General features: G+C 31.3%; 1 protein-coding gene across 1 annotated transcript; it reads right to left on the bottom strand.

Annotated features, from left to right (window-relative positions):
• Positions 1-4,876: 4,876 nt before the first annotated feature.
• On the bottom strand, positions 4,877-12,186 carry LOTGIDRAFT_228656 (hypothetical protein; the record flags this gene model as incomplete). The annotated part of the gene is made up of 9 exons (XM_009057323.1): positions 12,047-12,186; positions 10,018-10,407; positions 9,371-9,709; positions 8,859-9,134; positions 7,372-7,461; positions 6,766-6,894; positions 6,571-6,592; positions 5,542-5,689; positions 4,877-5,005 (listed from the first exon to the last, which is right to left on the bottom strand). Exons 1-9 carry the CDS (start codon positions 12,102-12,104, stop codon positions 4,877-4,879), a joined length of 1,581 nt encoding a protein of 526 aa, XP_009055571.1. The 5' UTR covers positions 12,105-12,186.
• Between the last annotated feature and the right edge of the window lie 3,483 nt (positions 12,187-15,669).

Genomic DNA, 15,669 nt, shown 5'->3' with positions numbered 1-15,669 from the left:
TTCCGAATCAGAACATTATATTGCCTATTTGATAATATGTTTAAAAAAGTGTGCTTTTGAATGAATATTATAAAATCCCCAAGTAACCCAACTGTTAAAGCCTAATCAGAACATGACTAATCTAATCTTCACATAAAATGAAATGAGTGGACTTTTGAATAATTTCCATTATTAGTTAATTTAAGAATTTATTACAATTCTCTACTAGCTTTTCCAGCACATTTCATTGCCCTAAGCTTGATACCAGTTTAGTACACTAGGGGTTTTCATACTTGGACAGGGGGTGAGTGCTGATTTAAACTTTTACTTTTTTTGGGAGAAAGGGGTGGGGGTAATGAGACCCTATATAGTCTAGCATAAGGTTCTGTTCTATTTATTGATTTATAGGGGGGTAAAGCAAACTATCAGTGAACTCGAAAATGGAAAAGAAAAGGTTGAAAACCCCTGACTCAAAAAGGGGGACAAGCAATTGACAATGAATATTTAGTTGTGGTCAGTTGAAAACAAATGGTGATATTTGTAAGAGTTATGTCCCGTCAACTATATCCAAATATGGATAACACGTGGTATATTTTTGCAGACGCGCGCAAAACTTACAAGCCTATAATACCATGCGCTGCCTATTGACTAGAGCTCATCTCATGCTGCCGACGAGACTCTTGTTCCGGTGCTCAAAGTAAGTTTACTCGCAGTTGGCCAGTAGCCTACTGAAAGCAGTCCTGTTGTCTACAGTTCGTTCATCCCTGCACTACAAATACAAGCTTGTGTATTATTTTTGGCCACATAGACATGCGGGCGTATATTGCCGTCGCCCCTGTCCGTCGGTCCGTTCACATTTCTTGTAGGCACGATAGAGGCTACAGTTTATAGCCGATCTTGATGAAACTTGGTATGTATGTATATCTCGGTCAGGTACGAAATAGTTAACATTTGGATGAACGGTTTCTGAGTTATTGCCCTTGACTTATTAAAATCACGTCAAATTTTGCTTGTACTTAATGACATTGTGTGTAAGTTGTAAGACCTTGTTCATGATATTTTGGAAAGTTTTCTAGGTTTTGCCTAGACTTACAAATATTTTAAGAATTTCTTCAAAATTCATTATTAAGCCACTTAAGACTTTATCATTTCTGGCAGCTGGTAGTGTATGCGTGGCAAGCTATCTTTTAATATAAGTCCATTACTCACGAAATAGGCCTATATTGGTTTTACAATATCCAGAATTGACTATCATGCTAATTTTTAAGTCTTTAGATAGGCCTAGACATATTTCAAGGTCAAGGGCGGTAGAAAGGCGCTAAAGATCAAAAGTGGGCCATGACAGAGACCAAATTTAGGTTTCCCTTTGAGCTACTTTAGTCCCCCACAATAAAGTCGGTCTGCCAGTCTAGATCTAGAACCCCCAGTCAAGTGAGGCTGGTGTCGCAACTGGGTAGGCTAAACACTTTGTGTTTTTCAGACCTATATAAATGCCATTTATGTTAAATGTGATGAACTATATTAGGTACTTGGCTACCCTGTTAGATTCCGTGCTGTTGATGGATCTTAATGTGCACAGCCTGTAGGGCCTCTATTTTTTGTCCCATTTGAACGACAAGACACTTTCCATGGCAGCCCCTCCGGCCCTCATCAATGACAGTGGGAAACCAAGATATCCTCCACCCTTGCAGATGCTGGGACACTTAAGACCCTGGACCTTCAGGTTAACGAGCAGCTACACTCCATTCACAATGTTAACTTACATAAAATCAATTTATTTGAACATAATGTAAAGTGATTAATATTCATGCAATGAGCTAAGAAAGTTGAGGAAAACAAAAAGAAAATGTCTTAGAAACTGCCATGAAATTAAGATTGTTGATTTGTTTGTCCATCTAGATACTATCTCATACAGCTAAAATAGCTGCTTCACATTAATAAAATATATTTATAATTCTTAACAAAATATATAATTCTCTCTTAACTATTTATTTACTAACATTTTAATATACAAATCTTTATTTTAAACAGATTATTTGGAATTGAATACATATTTTTTCCCCAATGTGTTTGCCTTTATTTCAAATTATTTGAAATTGTCTTGAACAAACAATGTGATTTGTAAGGTATCAGTATCTAAATTAAATTGACAAGCTAAAAACATTTTTGTTACCATGATGTGGACATAAGAAAATAACTGTTAAAATAGAATCTTACATTCCTCAGTAAAAAAAAAGGGTGTAATAGTAGTTGGACAAACTTTCAGGCACTTGTTTGGTTGGAGGGAATTGATTCAAACTGTGCACCATATAATTATGTTATAAAATTGCCTATTCAATTCAGATGGCAAATTTCAAATGAATTATGATTCCATAGAATAAAAAATGAAGCTATATTTCAACATCTCAACAAACCACTTTGTTTTTGAGATCAGAAAAACATTATTCCTAGTTCTAAAAGATACAATTTATTGTCTTTGGCAAAAGCAATGAAAAAAATTTCCATGTGGCATTGTGAAATTTTTAATTGAAGGGATTATAAAGAGGTTTTCTAACAAATTGTATGTGTTTCAGAAACACTGATATTATTGGTTTGCACTATTCTAATTTTTAGTTAAGACGTCTGTGGGTCTTGCAGTTCCACTTAAACCATGCGTTTTATGATGTCACCATTGCAAAGGTCCTTATAATATATCCATATTAACAGCTTTTGCAATAGTGACATTTAGTTAAATGGCAAGTACCAAAAACGTTTGACTGAAAAATGGAATGATGCAAATTGATGATATGAGTGTCATGTATGTAACACAAAAAGTTTTGAATCCTCTTGACAATCACTTTCAGTGTATAACCCTCATTAATGATCTTAAATCAATGCATATGAATTTGGGGTACTATATCTTAAATTTAGGATTGGTAAAGTCCAACTGGCTGACTGATACGTAGGCTCAGTTATTTTCAGTTATTTTCTTCTGGAATAGATTCAAACAGATGCAGATTTTGATGTTTTAAAGAGCAAAATCATCTCCCCTACTTATTACATTTGACAAATTTCGAAGTAAATTTCGAAGTGAATTCCAATACATTTTCTGTAGAAAAAATTTGATAATATATATATTCAGGTTTCTAAAAATGATATATATGTGTGATTTTATTTCTTAATTGATATATTTTGTAAAGAGACTATTATTGAATTAAGATGTCCAGAAAATTTATTAAACTAAATAAAAAGAATAAATTTGAAGCAAAATATACAAAATTCGAATGTATGTATGTACAAATATAATATATGAATATACAATTTTCTATAATTATAACAGATATGAAATAGAGTTATCAAAAAAAAATCTAAAAAATTTTTTTTACAAAATAATGAAATAAAAAAATTTAGAGAAAAAAAGAAATAATTACAGCAATTTTATGCCATAAACTGAAATTATATCAAATTTCTTCAACGGTTATTATCTTAATTTGTTTACCTGGTCTTATCAATTATTTATTAGTAATCAAAAATAAGTGATGAGCAATTGTACATAAATATATATAATTGAGCTATGATCGAATTTGCTGTTGCATTTTATTGAGATTTTAAAGTACAATAATGTAATCTGTTATTTTGATATTTCAAAGGAATAAGTATGCAATGAGTTCTAAATCAAATTATTAATGGCACATAAGTTTGTGTAATTAAGTAACCAAATCCATATAAATGTAGAAAACAAAAATTAATAGTTAGAATAAATAATTTTGTATAACAACTTACTGTTCAGTCATTCCTTGTAGCAAAGATAAACCTGTCTTGCTCTTAAATAATTACTTTAAAAAATTAATAAGTGCAAGGAGCAGATATAAAATATGATATGTGTCAAATAGGACAAAGTGATAAGTGATATGATAGATATACCAGTTTGATATGATAAAGGTTTAATGATATTTATAATAACATATATATATATGTACAACATTTGATATTTGATCATTATGACCTATTTTGACAAAGATGTACCCCAGGTACACCTATATAGCTTCCTTATCAAAAATTATTGTCATTAGACCACAAACAAAATTTTTTTCATAAAATATTTTTCATTAAGTTTAAATATAACTGGTCTCTTGTTGATAGAATGAATTGCCAAATAGTTAATATATTATACATTATTGACAGGCCCAAGAATTTAAAAAATTCCAGATTATTTACAAATATTAATTTGATATTTATTTAATATATTATTTTTTTTAACAAAATTTCAACAAAGTATTAAAAAACACAGTCATATATCTTTATAAAATTGGTTGAAGTCATGTTATTAATGGCTAGATTTAACGTTTCAACGAGCTAATAATAATCTGAAAGAAATGAAGCCTGAATCTCACACAGATCTGTTTTTCAACATTTTATCTGCTGCTGTTAAAATTGGTATTGCTATCTGTCTATTAATCCAAATTTTAATAATCCACATGTAAGATATACAAAATAACACATGAAACACATAAGACAGTCATTCACAATATATCAATACAAAAAACACAGAAACACATATAGTTCATATACACAGCACTATATCGCGTTCCAAACTTCCAAAATTGTTTTCCTGCGTCCTTTCACAATTAAAATGGTGTGTCTTAAACCCAACAGTTTTGTCTCTTTGTGAGCCTTTTTAGCACAGAAATATAAACCAGTATCTTCTTTTTCATACGGACACAAAAACACTCGATAATTGTTTTTCATGTAGTAGAGTGTGTTTGTTTCCAATTAATTATGTTTAAACACAGAGGAATTTAGAGGTCACAAATTTTGTTGTAAAAAAGAACCTCATATTTTTCTATGACTTGATAAAAGTGTCTACCTATGCAAAGAGTTGGTAATAAATGCTTTCCAGGTACTTCCATTTATAAACTTAAACTCGAGGCATAGAAATATCTGCATAATCTGCATCTGACAACGCAACAGGTTTACGACTTCTCGGTCGATCATCAAAATTTATGTCTCCATATGATGAAAAGTCTTCACTTCTTTTATCAAATGACTGAAAAGTAGAAAAAGGTTAACTATAATTGAAATTTACTATTTATACATCAGTAATCAAAGCATAAATCTTTTGATATAATCTAGACACTCAAATCATGGAATACATCCACATGATAGCACTATTGTAAAAAATTACTTGATCCTCACAAGAGATAACTCGTAGCTAGGTAAAAGGCTACAGTCCAAAGAGTCAAAAAACTTGTGTGCTAGATAGGGGGAACACTTAATAGCGAAAAAAGAACAAAAGGGTTAATTTGGTCTTTGTAAGTACAGTGCATCATCATTTCTTATATATGTGTTGCTGTTGAATTTATGCTTAGTAAGTTGATCAACACTTGTATTCAAATATATTCAACCTGGATGAAAACCTTTTGATGAACTTTGCATAAGTATTCTCCTTTGGTTTGAAAAACGAGAATCCACAACAATGGATAAGAGAGCAAGGTATTGAAAAGACAAGTGGTACAATATATATATATTGATGTTCATTAAATATGAGTGAGTTAAAAAGAATAAAAATCAGCTATAACTCACTGTATTGGGATTATAATCATAAGGATTATTGTTATAAGAACTATTTGGATTATTATATGGATGTAATTGTTGATTGGCATATAATTTCTTTTCATCACTGACTAAATCAGGTTGTCTTGAGGCATATCTATTGATAGCTGGATTGTTACTGAAAATACAAAAAAAAATATTTTCATTTCATGTGTAGTCAATTTTCATTCTCCTTTTCAAAAAGAAACAACTCTGTATTATTTTTACAGAGATACTAATCCAACCCTGATATAGGACATAAACTTTTTTTTTTTCTGTTTTTATTACTCAAGTGATGCCAAAACTTGCTCAAATTTTAATCTGAATTAAATCTTTGAATGGCACATTTAATCAAATGATTACTGTTTTAAACACAGAAGATACCCTTACCCAGTACCTGTTTTTGAATATACGCTATTATTAAGACTATCTTTTTCATTACACATATTTATACTTAAAATACTCATAACATTTATATAGTTATTCTTATTTTAACACTAAAGTACCATTCACAGAAAATATAAATATCCAACATATTATCATTTTTAGGCAAAAAATACAAATTATATAGCGTGGGTGACCGCTTGAAACCTTGTATATGCCTATTTGGTCATTTTTGATCTTGTGATCAAATCTTTGTATTCTTAGCTTGATTAAAAATAACTCAAAAAGCGCTAATTAAATAACACATATATATACAGTCAGATTTAAAACCTCGTAAAATATTTTATTATACGAGGTTCAATGTTCCTTTTCTGCAGATGAAAATGAAAAACCTCGTATACTGTATTATTATACGAGTTTTTGGTTCAATAGGCCGGAGATCGCGAATTGTTATACGAAGTTCATATTTTCCAAGAATGAAAACCACGTATAGCGGTAAAAAACATATCAATAAAGATTTTAACAAAATACGTGTACAAATAGTTTTGTGCGTTTTTTCTCAAAAAGTAATTCCGCGTCATACTTTGTTATACGAGGTTGCAAGCGGTCACCCACGATATAATAAAATATACTTACTTGTATGGTTTTTCTGATGGAGCTGAAAAAATAGTAAAAGATAGTTAATTTATGCAGTTTTAGTTTATATCTACATTTTATTTAATTTTATAATTCATTGTAATTTCAGGCACAGGAAATACTACCTTAGCAGAGTGCAAATATAAATAGAAGTAAAAAAAAAGTAAGATTTTTTCTTATATACAAAATACATACTTTCAATTTTCTGAGACTTAATCTTTTCTTGTCTCTTTTTTCTGCAGATAATGAACAGAATAATACCAGCAATTATCAGCAAACCAACCACTACACACACAATTATAATTATCAAAGTTTCATTATCATCTAAAGTGAAAAAACAATAAAAATTATTCAATTTGTAAAAGTGTAGAAAGTAATAAGGATTAATGAACTCAATACTTCAATATTTTTGTTAAATTAAAAAAAAGCTGAACAGAATTATTTTTGCATTTAAAAATCAAACAAATTCACACAAACATTTGGAAAATTTAACTGCTTTTGAACTAAAAATGTTTAAGCAACATGTATTAATGTATAAGTGACACATTTGCTAAGATGAAGCATTCTGTATATTTAACATTATAATTGTGAGTATGCAAATCTAATAAATATATGGCCATGCTAGGGAATGGATAACAATACATCTTGTGCTGGAACCTTGTGGATGAACGTGGCCTTTATTGATAGTGCCTGGTTTGTTCTGAAGTGAGGCAAATTTGATTTGATAATCCTTTGAATATTCACCGCCTCTTCATACAAATTTTTACCATGAAAGTTATTAATGGTTTAGTAAATCCTTACCGTTTCCACCAGTACTTGGCTGTGTGGCACCACCAGGCTTAGAGGAACTAGTACCAGGGGATGAGGTTGGGCTAGGTGTAGTTTGTTTCTCTGAGGGAGGAAAAACATGCAAATTAATAATTAAATAATTGTTGTTAATCATGCTTAGTATATTATTACATATATTAATAATTATACACCGGGTTGAAGTTTTTATTAATAATATTGCCTCTGATACGATCCAATTGTGACCAAAAAAAATTCAGGAAAGGGGCCAAGATTTTTCTTCAATCTGAATAATATGACAGTGTTTAACATACTAATGGCAAGATGCAATATAATTGGAAGTGATAACAATTTGATCCAAAGTAGATCATATGTAATACTTCAAATTAAGTAATCTATCTTCAATTAAAGGGGCAGTATGCAAAATTTTCAATATCAAAATCATCTTAAATTACACCAGAAAATATTTCTATAATATGCTATTTACGTCTCTATGTATATACTTAATAAAATTTTATTTTTTTTTAATGTTTAATTAAAAACAGAGAGTACTAATTGTTAATTAAGCAGTTTGACCTTGTTTTGGTATTCGGCTTTACAATGGCTTGATATTATTAGTTGAAACATTTAGCATACATATGGGGGACATAATTCTCTACAATTAGGCATTTATTTTACATAAATACATACAGTAGTTTTCAATAAGCTTCCAATTAGCATAACAACTTTTATGTAAACTTTTTAAATTGTTTTGGAGTTTAAAAATTAACGGCTGGATTTCTATAGTTAAAACAGATACGATAAGGGACACATTTCTCTAGATTTTGGTGTAATTGTTTTTTGAGCAAAAAACATTTTTGAAAAAAAAGTGGAAAATCAAAATTAATGTCAATAGTAGTACTAAGAAGAGTATAGATATAGTATAGAGCCTGTGGTAACAAATTTAAAAAATTCACTCAACACATAAAACTGAAACCAAGGAGACCAAAAGATTGATAATATGTGAGAGACAGAAGACATAAGTTAGAGACGGAAGACATTAGTTAGTTAATAACATAAAAATATATCAATAAATCACAAAATACAAAACGAATCAAAAGCAATACTATATATTAATTGCAATCAACATAAGTACTGTTTGTTTTTAAGTACCGTTTATTGTACTTCTATCGGTTGTTGTAACAGCATCTAAATAAAAGATGAGGTTAAGAAGGGTTCTATCAGAAAATGCTACATTACACGGAGGTAAAGTGAAATGATGTCCTCTTTTGCAATCAAGAATTTTCATCACAAACCCCCACAGTGCTTTTTCAAAATATTGCTGTTTCTGAGCATTTCTATCAGAGAGTATACTACTTTTTTGAATTGTGTTTACATCATGCTTCTCTGCGATTATCTGGCAAAAACCACATTTTTCACTGACACAATATATAATCATAATGCCTACTGATCATGGCCAAAATCTTGATTATCTTAAGAAACCACATCACAGAGAAACTTACCGACTTGAACTAATACACTTTTACTAGCTGTGAAGGTTTGGTTTTGATAGGTATTCATCGCATCACAACGATACGTTCCAATATCTGACAATTGAATGTTCAAAAAGACCTTTTCACCATTACTATTAGCATCATAAGTAACATTAGATTCTATATGGTGCCATTTGTAAGTTGCTGCTGGAACTGAGTTTGCTGTGCATGTCAACACTACTCTATCTCCTTCAACTTGTGCTGGCTTGTTTGGAGTTTGGTATACATTTGGTTGGTTAACAGGATCTGGAAAATTAGAATTTCATTTAAATAGTTGATAAAAAATAAATAGAATTCATTCAGTGTCAGTCTGCTCAAAATTTCACATTTGATCAAAATAAGCAATGGTATACTAAGTACTTAAAAAAGAATAAAACATTTTTATTTGGTATTGGGCAATGAGTTTAGATAATTGTTTTATTTCTTTTACATTTTTGATGCTTTAGAAGTGACAATGTTTGTAATACTTTCCACACACTTACAATTAACAATTAGGCTGTTGGTAATACGAAAGTGGTTGGGATCCTGGAGATTTTGATGTGTGGTGCTACATTGGATTTTTTTCCCATTATCAGCTTGTGTTACATTCAACACTAATTTTGATGTCATTGTCTTTGTACAGGAATCTTTTGTTTCTGATTCTACGTTGGTCACAGATTCAGAAATAATTTCTTTACTGTTGTCTGCCATGACTTTCTCCCATTTGATAGCTCCTTTTGGAGACTTCCCAATTTCAGCTACACAAGTAAATGTTACTGATTCATATTCAGAAGCTACGTCAGTTGGAGACTGATTCAACTGACTTGGTTTTTGTGGTCCTCCTAAAAGAGTACAGTTAAATCAATTTCACTTCAAATACGCAAAAAAAAAAAAAATAATTCTGCAAAACAAACTGAAAATCACACAGTTCTTATTTTGGATTTTTGTTGGAGGACAGAACTTCAGAATTCTGACTAAAAATACTAAGAATGGATGATAAGTTAAATTTAATTCATTATTGACTTTGTTTACATTTAAAATATTATTTAATTTTGGGTCTCAAAGCTAGTTTTTCTTAATAGACCACATATATTTTTAAATCCAATCATGAACTGATGAAATAAATGTAACAAACTAAATATCCACTCACCTTGGACAGTCAATCCACCTGGCATTATTTTGTCATCCCCTGCAATGAGACTAGTATTTGTGAAGAAACTAAGGACACAACGATATTGTGCTTCATCCACACATTTAACACTAGTTATAGCTAAAGTTGCCACATTATTTTGTAATGACAAAGCACTTCGGTCCCTCAAATCCTCTCCATCTGAATAGTAATTTGTACCAGACGGTGTAAATCTCACTATGTTTTTATAACCACTAACATCACCTGATTTTTGCCGAAAAATAGTCACTGAATCCAATATTTCACCTTGTTTTAAGTTATATGAGCAAGTTATATCTAAAGGACCATTTAATAATCCTTGTTTATTTGGAAAAGTGTTGATTTCTCCACAGTTAACTGACACAATAAGTGCTGAAAAACAAAAATATTTTATATGATCTAAATATAAAGTATTTCAAAAGTACAAATAAGTTGTATAACAAACAAAAATTTGTGCTGCATGCAGAATTTCAAGGGAAATAAAAGTCGTAAGTTAATCTCCTCACTTTCAGTACATTTGTAAGTGCAATATCTAGATCATTCACTAGACTACAAATTTTTATAAAAGGGATCTTGACATATTGATTCAAAGGAAGATAAATCTAATTCAAGAAACCATACTATATATGAAAAACCATTAAAGACAAATTTGACAGTTCTAAATCTTTTAATACATAGTAGATCAATACAACTCCACTAATCTGTAGCACTATTTTTTTTTTTATATGTTCCATCTATTTAAGTGAAACATTTTCAATAATTATTACTCAGCAATTTAAGAAATATGACATTTTTATAAAGAGGGGGGGGGGGGGAATTGAAGGATTATCCATACACTTTTAGATTACTTATCTAGTTTATGTTTATGTAACATGATTAATGAGGTCAATCAAGCCTAATTATCACTGATAACAGTGGGTCAGAAATTCATATGAAATGTGTCATTTCTTACTCACTCATGTGGACTTCATATGACAATTTTTTTTTACACCGTATTGGAAAAAAAATCATTATTGAATGCATATTGCTAAACAAGGGTATTCATCAATTAATAAGTTTGAAGCCCACAAATACAACACTCCAAATATTTCCTACTTTACGAAACTGGACCTCAAGGTAAAATATGTCTATTTCTGATTAAGTGAGTTTCTAATTATGAAAGAATATCTCACTTTATTTTGTTCTTATATTAATTCATGTCAACTATCATTGATGCCTTTTTTAATTTTGACATATTGTTTCAGTCGAATAGGATGCATAATATTTGATAGCCTAGCTGATTATACAGCCTGATCAAAAGACTCATTTAATTCTATAACAAACCACCCCTCAAGCTTAGACATGAGTTTTAAAAAAAATTCACTATCAAAAGATACATTGTTTAAGTTAAGTGCATTAAAATCAATTTCTAAAATGTCAAAACAACTTCAAATGTTGAGTTATTTTGAGTAGTGTTTTGTTAAACTATGCCATAACATCCTATTTGAATCATAGGCCTATACAAAACTCAAACCAATCCCATTTAAATACACACCTAATAAATGAGTTTTCTTGTTTACAATAAATATAAATATATCTGTATTATTAAGACCCTTACAACCTCAAACTATTTAGGAAAGGGCAGTGAAATTCCGATGATCAGAGAACATTCTGTACCAAACAGTAATAATATGAGTGTCTTCCTCTTAGTGTCTTCTACAACGAAGCCATTTGTCCTACTTTGTCACACACACAACAATTCCTTTTATATCTCAATTACCAAAAAGGGATACCAATCAACAATTTATACCATGATCAAGCATGATATATACAAATACCAAAATCCAGGAAAGTTATTAACTTAGAAAAAGACTCGTATAAAATACTTCGCTATTTAGAGACAACTCGCTAGTTATCTAGGCCAAAGTCAAAGCCATTGGAATTCAAATGAGCTCACTGTGCTGTGTCGAAGATGATAAGCCAAAAACTTGTCAACAAAATATTACACTATTCAGATTTATCGAATACATACCCATTAAGCATAAAAATCCAGTCCATGATAATATATTCCGTTCTCCTTGATAATCCATTTTGAATGCACACCTTTAATTAATGTTTCACAATATCCAGGTAGCGTCACAATAATGTCAACTAGCTTGTAGTAATAACGGCCATTTTCCTTGTGTGTGAATCACTCTGCCATATCCCACAATGCACCTGTATATTCTCCACTCAGGTAAACGCAGACGACAACAATGAATATTTATCATCCGATACTATTACTAATCAACAGGTAAAAACTCCCAGTAGAGACACTCCAGCTTGTTATGACACACTGATTTGATAGAGTTCCGTGAAATCGTCTGGAAATGGTTGAGGGTTTCTTGAAATCAATTTCATACACCAGCTAAATCATCGTAAATCAAAGAAATTTATATAACTTTATTGTAAAAGTTGCAAGCTACCACCCAGCGCCAATTTCTGGAAACTAACTTAGCCTGTCTATATCCAAATGAAGATATACAATGGGTTAGCTCTGCACGTTGAATAGATCTTCTTATATTCTGCCTTTCTTTCTGCTAGCGATTGGAGTGGCTGGCTTTCTCGTTGAGTACTTCTGTAGCACTGACTTATAATACGAGATTGGTAAAACATTCAGCAAGAATAACAAAACTTAAAGCCACTCTAGAACTAACGCCGTTTATAATCATCGTTTGAATTCTCTGGCGACTTTCGTGATTGCCAGTATTTATAACATTTCACCATTTAGGCCTAACGGTTTGTTTGCAAAATAGATTATCCTGCACTATTAGTACTGATTAGGACATAATGGAATATTGTTCAGCTCTTCACCAACCGCTTAGAGGATTCAATATTTTATGCTTACAATTTCTCAACCTGTTGCCAACATATTTTGTGATAATTTGAGAGCCAGCATAGCCTGATATCAAAGATTTAAACCAACTTTCTGAAAATGTTGAAGAGATACACAATAGAAGAGAATGCCCACTTGGGTTATGTTCTTGCAAGGTAGACTACAGCGTATATCGGTGGTAATTATTGTACATGGCGCTAACTAGTTTGGTCTGTAGGGGGTAATATCAGGATACATACTCAATTAACATTCTAATTACAGGCATTTAAACTAGAGTGAAGACTGTTAGCATGTTTTCTCACCACTCTATGGGTGGTGGTCGAACCTGTTTTCTTGTGTAGACTACACCGTGACATCAAAATAGCAATTCAGCTTGCTATGCTTTCCTCGACGTAGTTACATTTTAGCTGCCTAAGAAAGTGCAGAGAACAAAGGTAAAAGAAATGAATTAAAATTTAATCGATTTATAAGAGTCTTAGGTATCTGCATATTGTACATGATAAAATTTTGACGTAACCTGTACTGGAATAGAAGGAAGAAAGGCATTGAATATTGGAATGACTGTTGTAAACTGGGGTTAGCTGGGGTTAGCAATAACCGCGTACCTTTAAACATAGCCAGTTAACAAAATGTAGAGACACGAGGAAATGTAATGCAATGATTCAAGCATGTAAGATATTAGATCGGTGTCTAATGTAATTAGTCACCATATAATTAATAGGGGTGATAAAGTATACGTATAACAAGTCTTCTACTCTAAGCGGTAATTGCTAATTTAATACCCATGTTATATGGTCCGTGTAAATGTACATGTTCACCAATTAAACGGGTCAATACACGATGTTTACCCACAGTCTATATTAAATTATATAATATTTAATTCTACAAGTACAACATAAACCTCATAACCAGAGTGTTACTATTATTTTAAAGACCACGTCTAAAGCACATCCGTCTTTCGTTGTCAATCTCTGCCTTTTTAAGATCAAATATTTTTGATAATAAAACCCACCCGATTGGAATAAGCCAGTGTCTGTAGTATCACAGAAACCGTTGTTTTAACCAGCTTACACCCATCCTCAATTTTAACAGGACAATAATTCTATAATACAGATAAGTATAGTATAACGCTCATTTATCATTCGGTTGTCATGGGGAAATTATGTCACTGAAATTAAAGATTGCAATGACATTGATAGAGAGGCTATTTAAGCCCTTACTTACCTGCATTGTAATAAATTTGGTGAACCGCAATCTGTGTAGCCCGAGCTAAATTTATAATATCCCGTCGTGATTATCAAGAAATAAATTGTCTTTTATTTGCTTCTTCCAGAGAATAAGACATCTTATTCTTGTAAGACACAATTTACAACCAGTATGAGCTACAGAATCCCTTAAAACGTCAGGTATGAAATGATCTGATTGTTTTTAACGATTTTTACCTAGTAGTCGCTAGGGAGACCATGCGTACTCCATTACTATCAGGCTCGTAACCAGCCCAATGTGCCACGGGGGCGGCCGCATTTGCATAGGGGGCAAAAGCTGATAGAGACCGATTTCCTGTTGCTCTCGAATTTGTCCTGCTTTGGACAACATTTTTGGTTACTGAAATTGTTTTGCTAATGCTGTTTTTCGCATTGCCTTCTTTAGCGGTTATGAGTTAATCAAGGAAGTTAAATTTATGAAAGCATTTTCTTATTCTTTTACAAGGCAATTTCAATTAATTAATACTTTTTTAAAACATTAACATATTTTATTCATTATAGCGGACACTTCATAAATTAAAAACACCTTCAGGCGCTCTTAATCATCACAACCAATTTGTTAATTAGATCTGCTAATTAATTCATCTAATAATCTTTTCTAATAATATAATATGAATAGGTTCACTTTACGAGGAGACGTCTGAAGTCTAAGAAATCCAGTCTGGACAAAGACGATATCAGTTACATTCTGCTGACAATGATAATATTTGATGTAAACGGTTCTCCATAATGATTCTGCCATTCAAAGAAGAAATTGTATTGTTTATATAGCCACAGCTTAACGTCGTTATAATAATTGATGCTATCGTCGAAATCCTCAGGGAAAATTACTCTTTTATTTGTTTTTTCTTCTTCAGAACACAATATAAATCGAATTAACCTTGTCCCGAGAATTGTTGGTCAGTCGTTTATTTTTGTCCATAAGGTTTTGCTTCTATTAAAGAAAGGGCCCCTCATTGATTCGACTGACACTTGTATGAATGAGTTGTAAATTGGTGTAGTGTGTTTTAACACCATTGTACAGTATTATCTTATTTACATACGAAATTGTTGCTATTGTAATTTCAGCAAAGTAAAGCAAAGCAATTTTGGATTAATATGTAATATAACGTTTACTTGTTTTTCATTGTTTTGAATTCAGCTCTTCTAAACGTTAGGTGTTTTAATGTAGGAAGTGTTGGCTTATATTTTTTTTAACAACTTTTGTTTTCAGAAGGTAGAACTATGATTAGTTATACTGAAATATCTTTCATCAGAGGATTTGATAAATTAGAGTATAGGCTATAGAGTGTAGTTCGTTTTTGGAGCAAGAACCTGCATTAGATGTTATCCGATGTTGCACAGTAATTGCATTCAGTCAAATCACTTTCTTGTAGAACTGAATAATTAATGGGTTAGCAGAAGAGGTAGGATGAACGAACCAGTTTTTAAATAAAACTGATGGTTAATTTACTAACGGACCAGATGTTAAGAAGACTTCCTAATGCTTTCTTGAACTTCTGTTGTAAATACTTC

This window comes from Lottia gigantea, assembly GCF_000327385.1.
Source record: "Lottia gigantea unplaced genomic scaffold LOTGIsca_3, whole genome shotgun sequence".
NCBI lineage: Eukaryota > Metazoa > Mollusca > Gastropoda > Lottiidae > Lottia > Lottia gigantea.
Note: the sequence above shows the minus strand (reverse complement) of the source record. Positions and strands in the feature narration are given on the sequence as shown.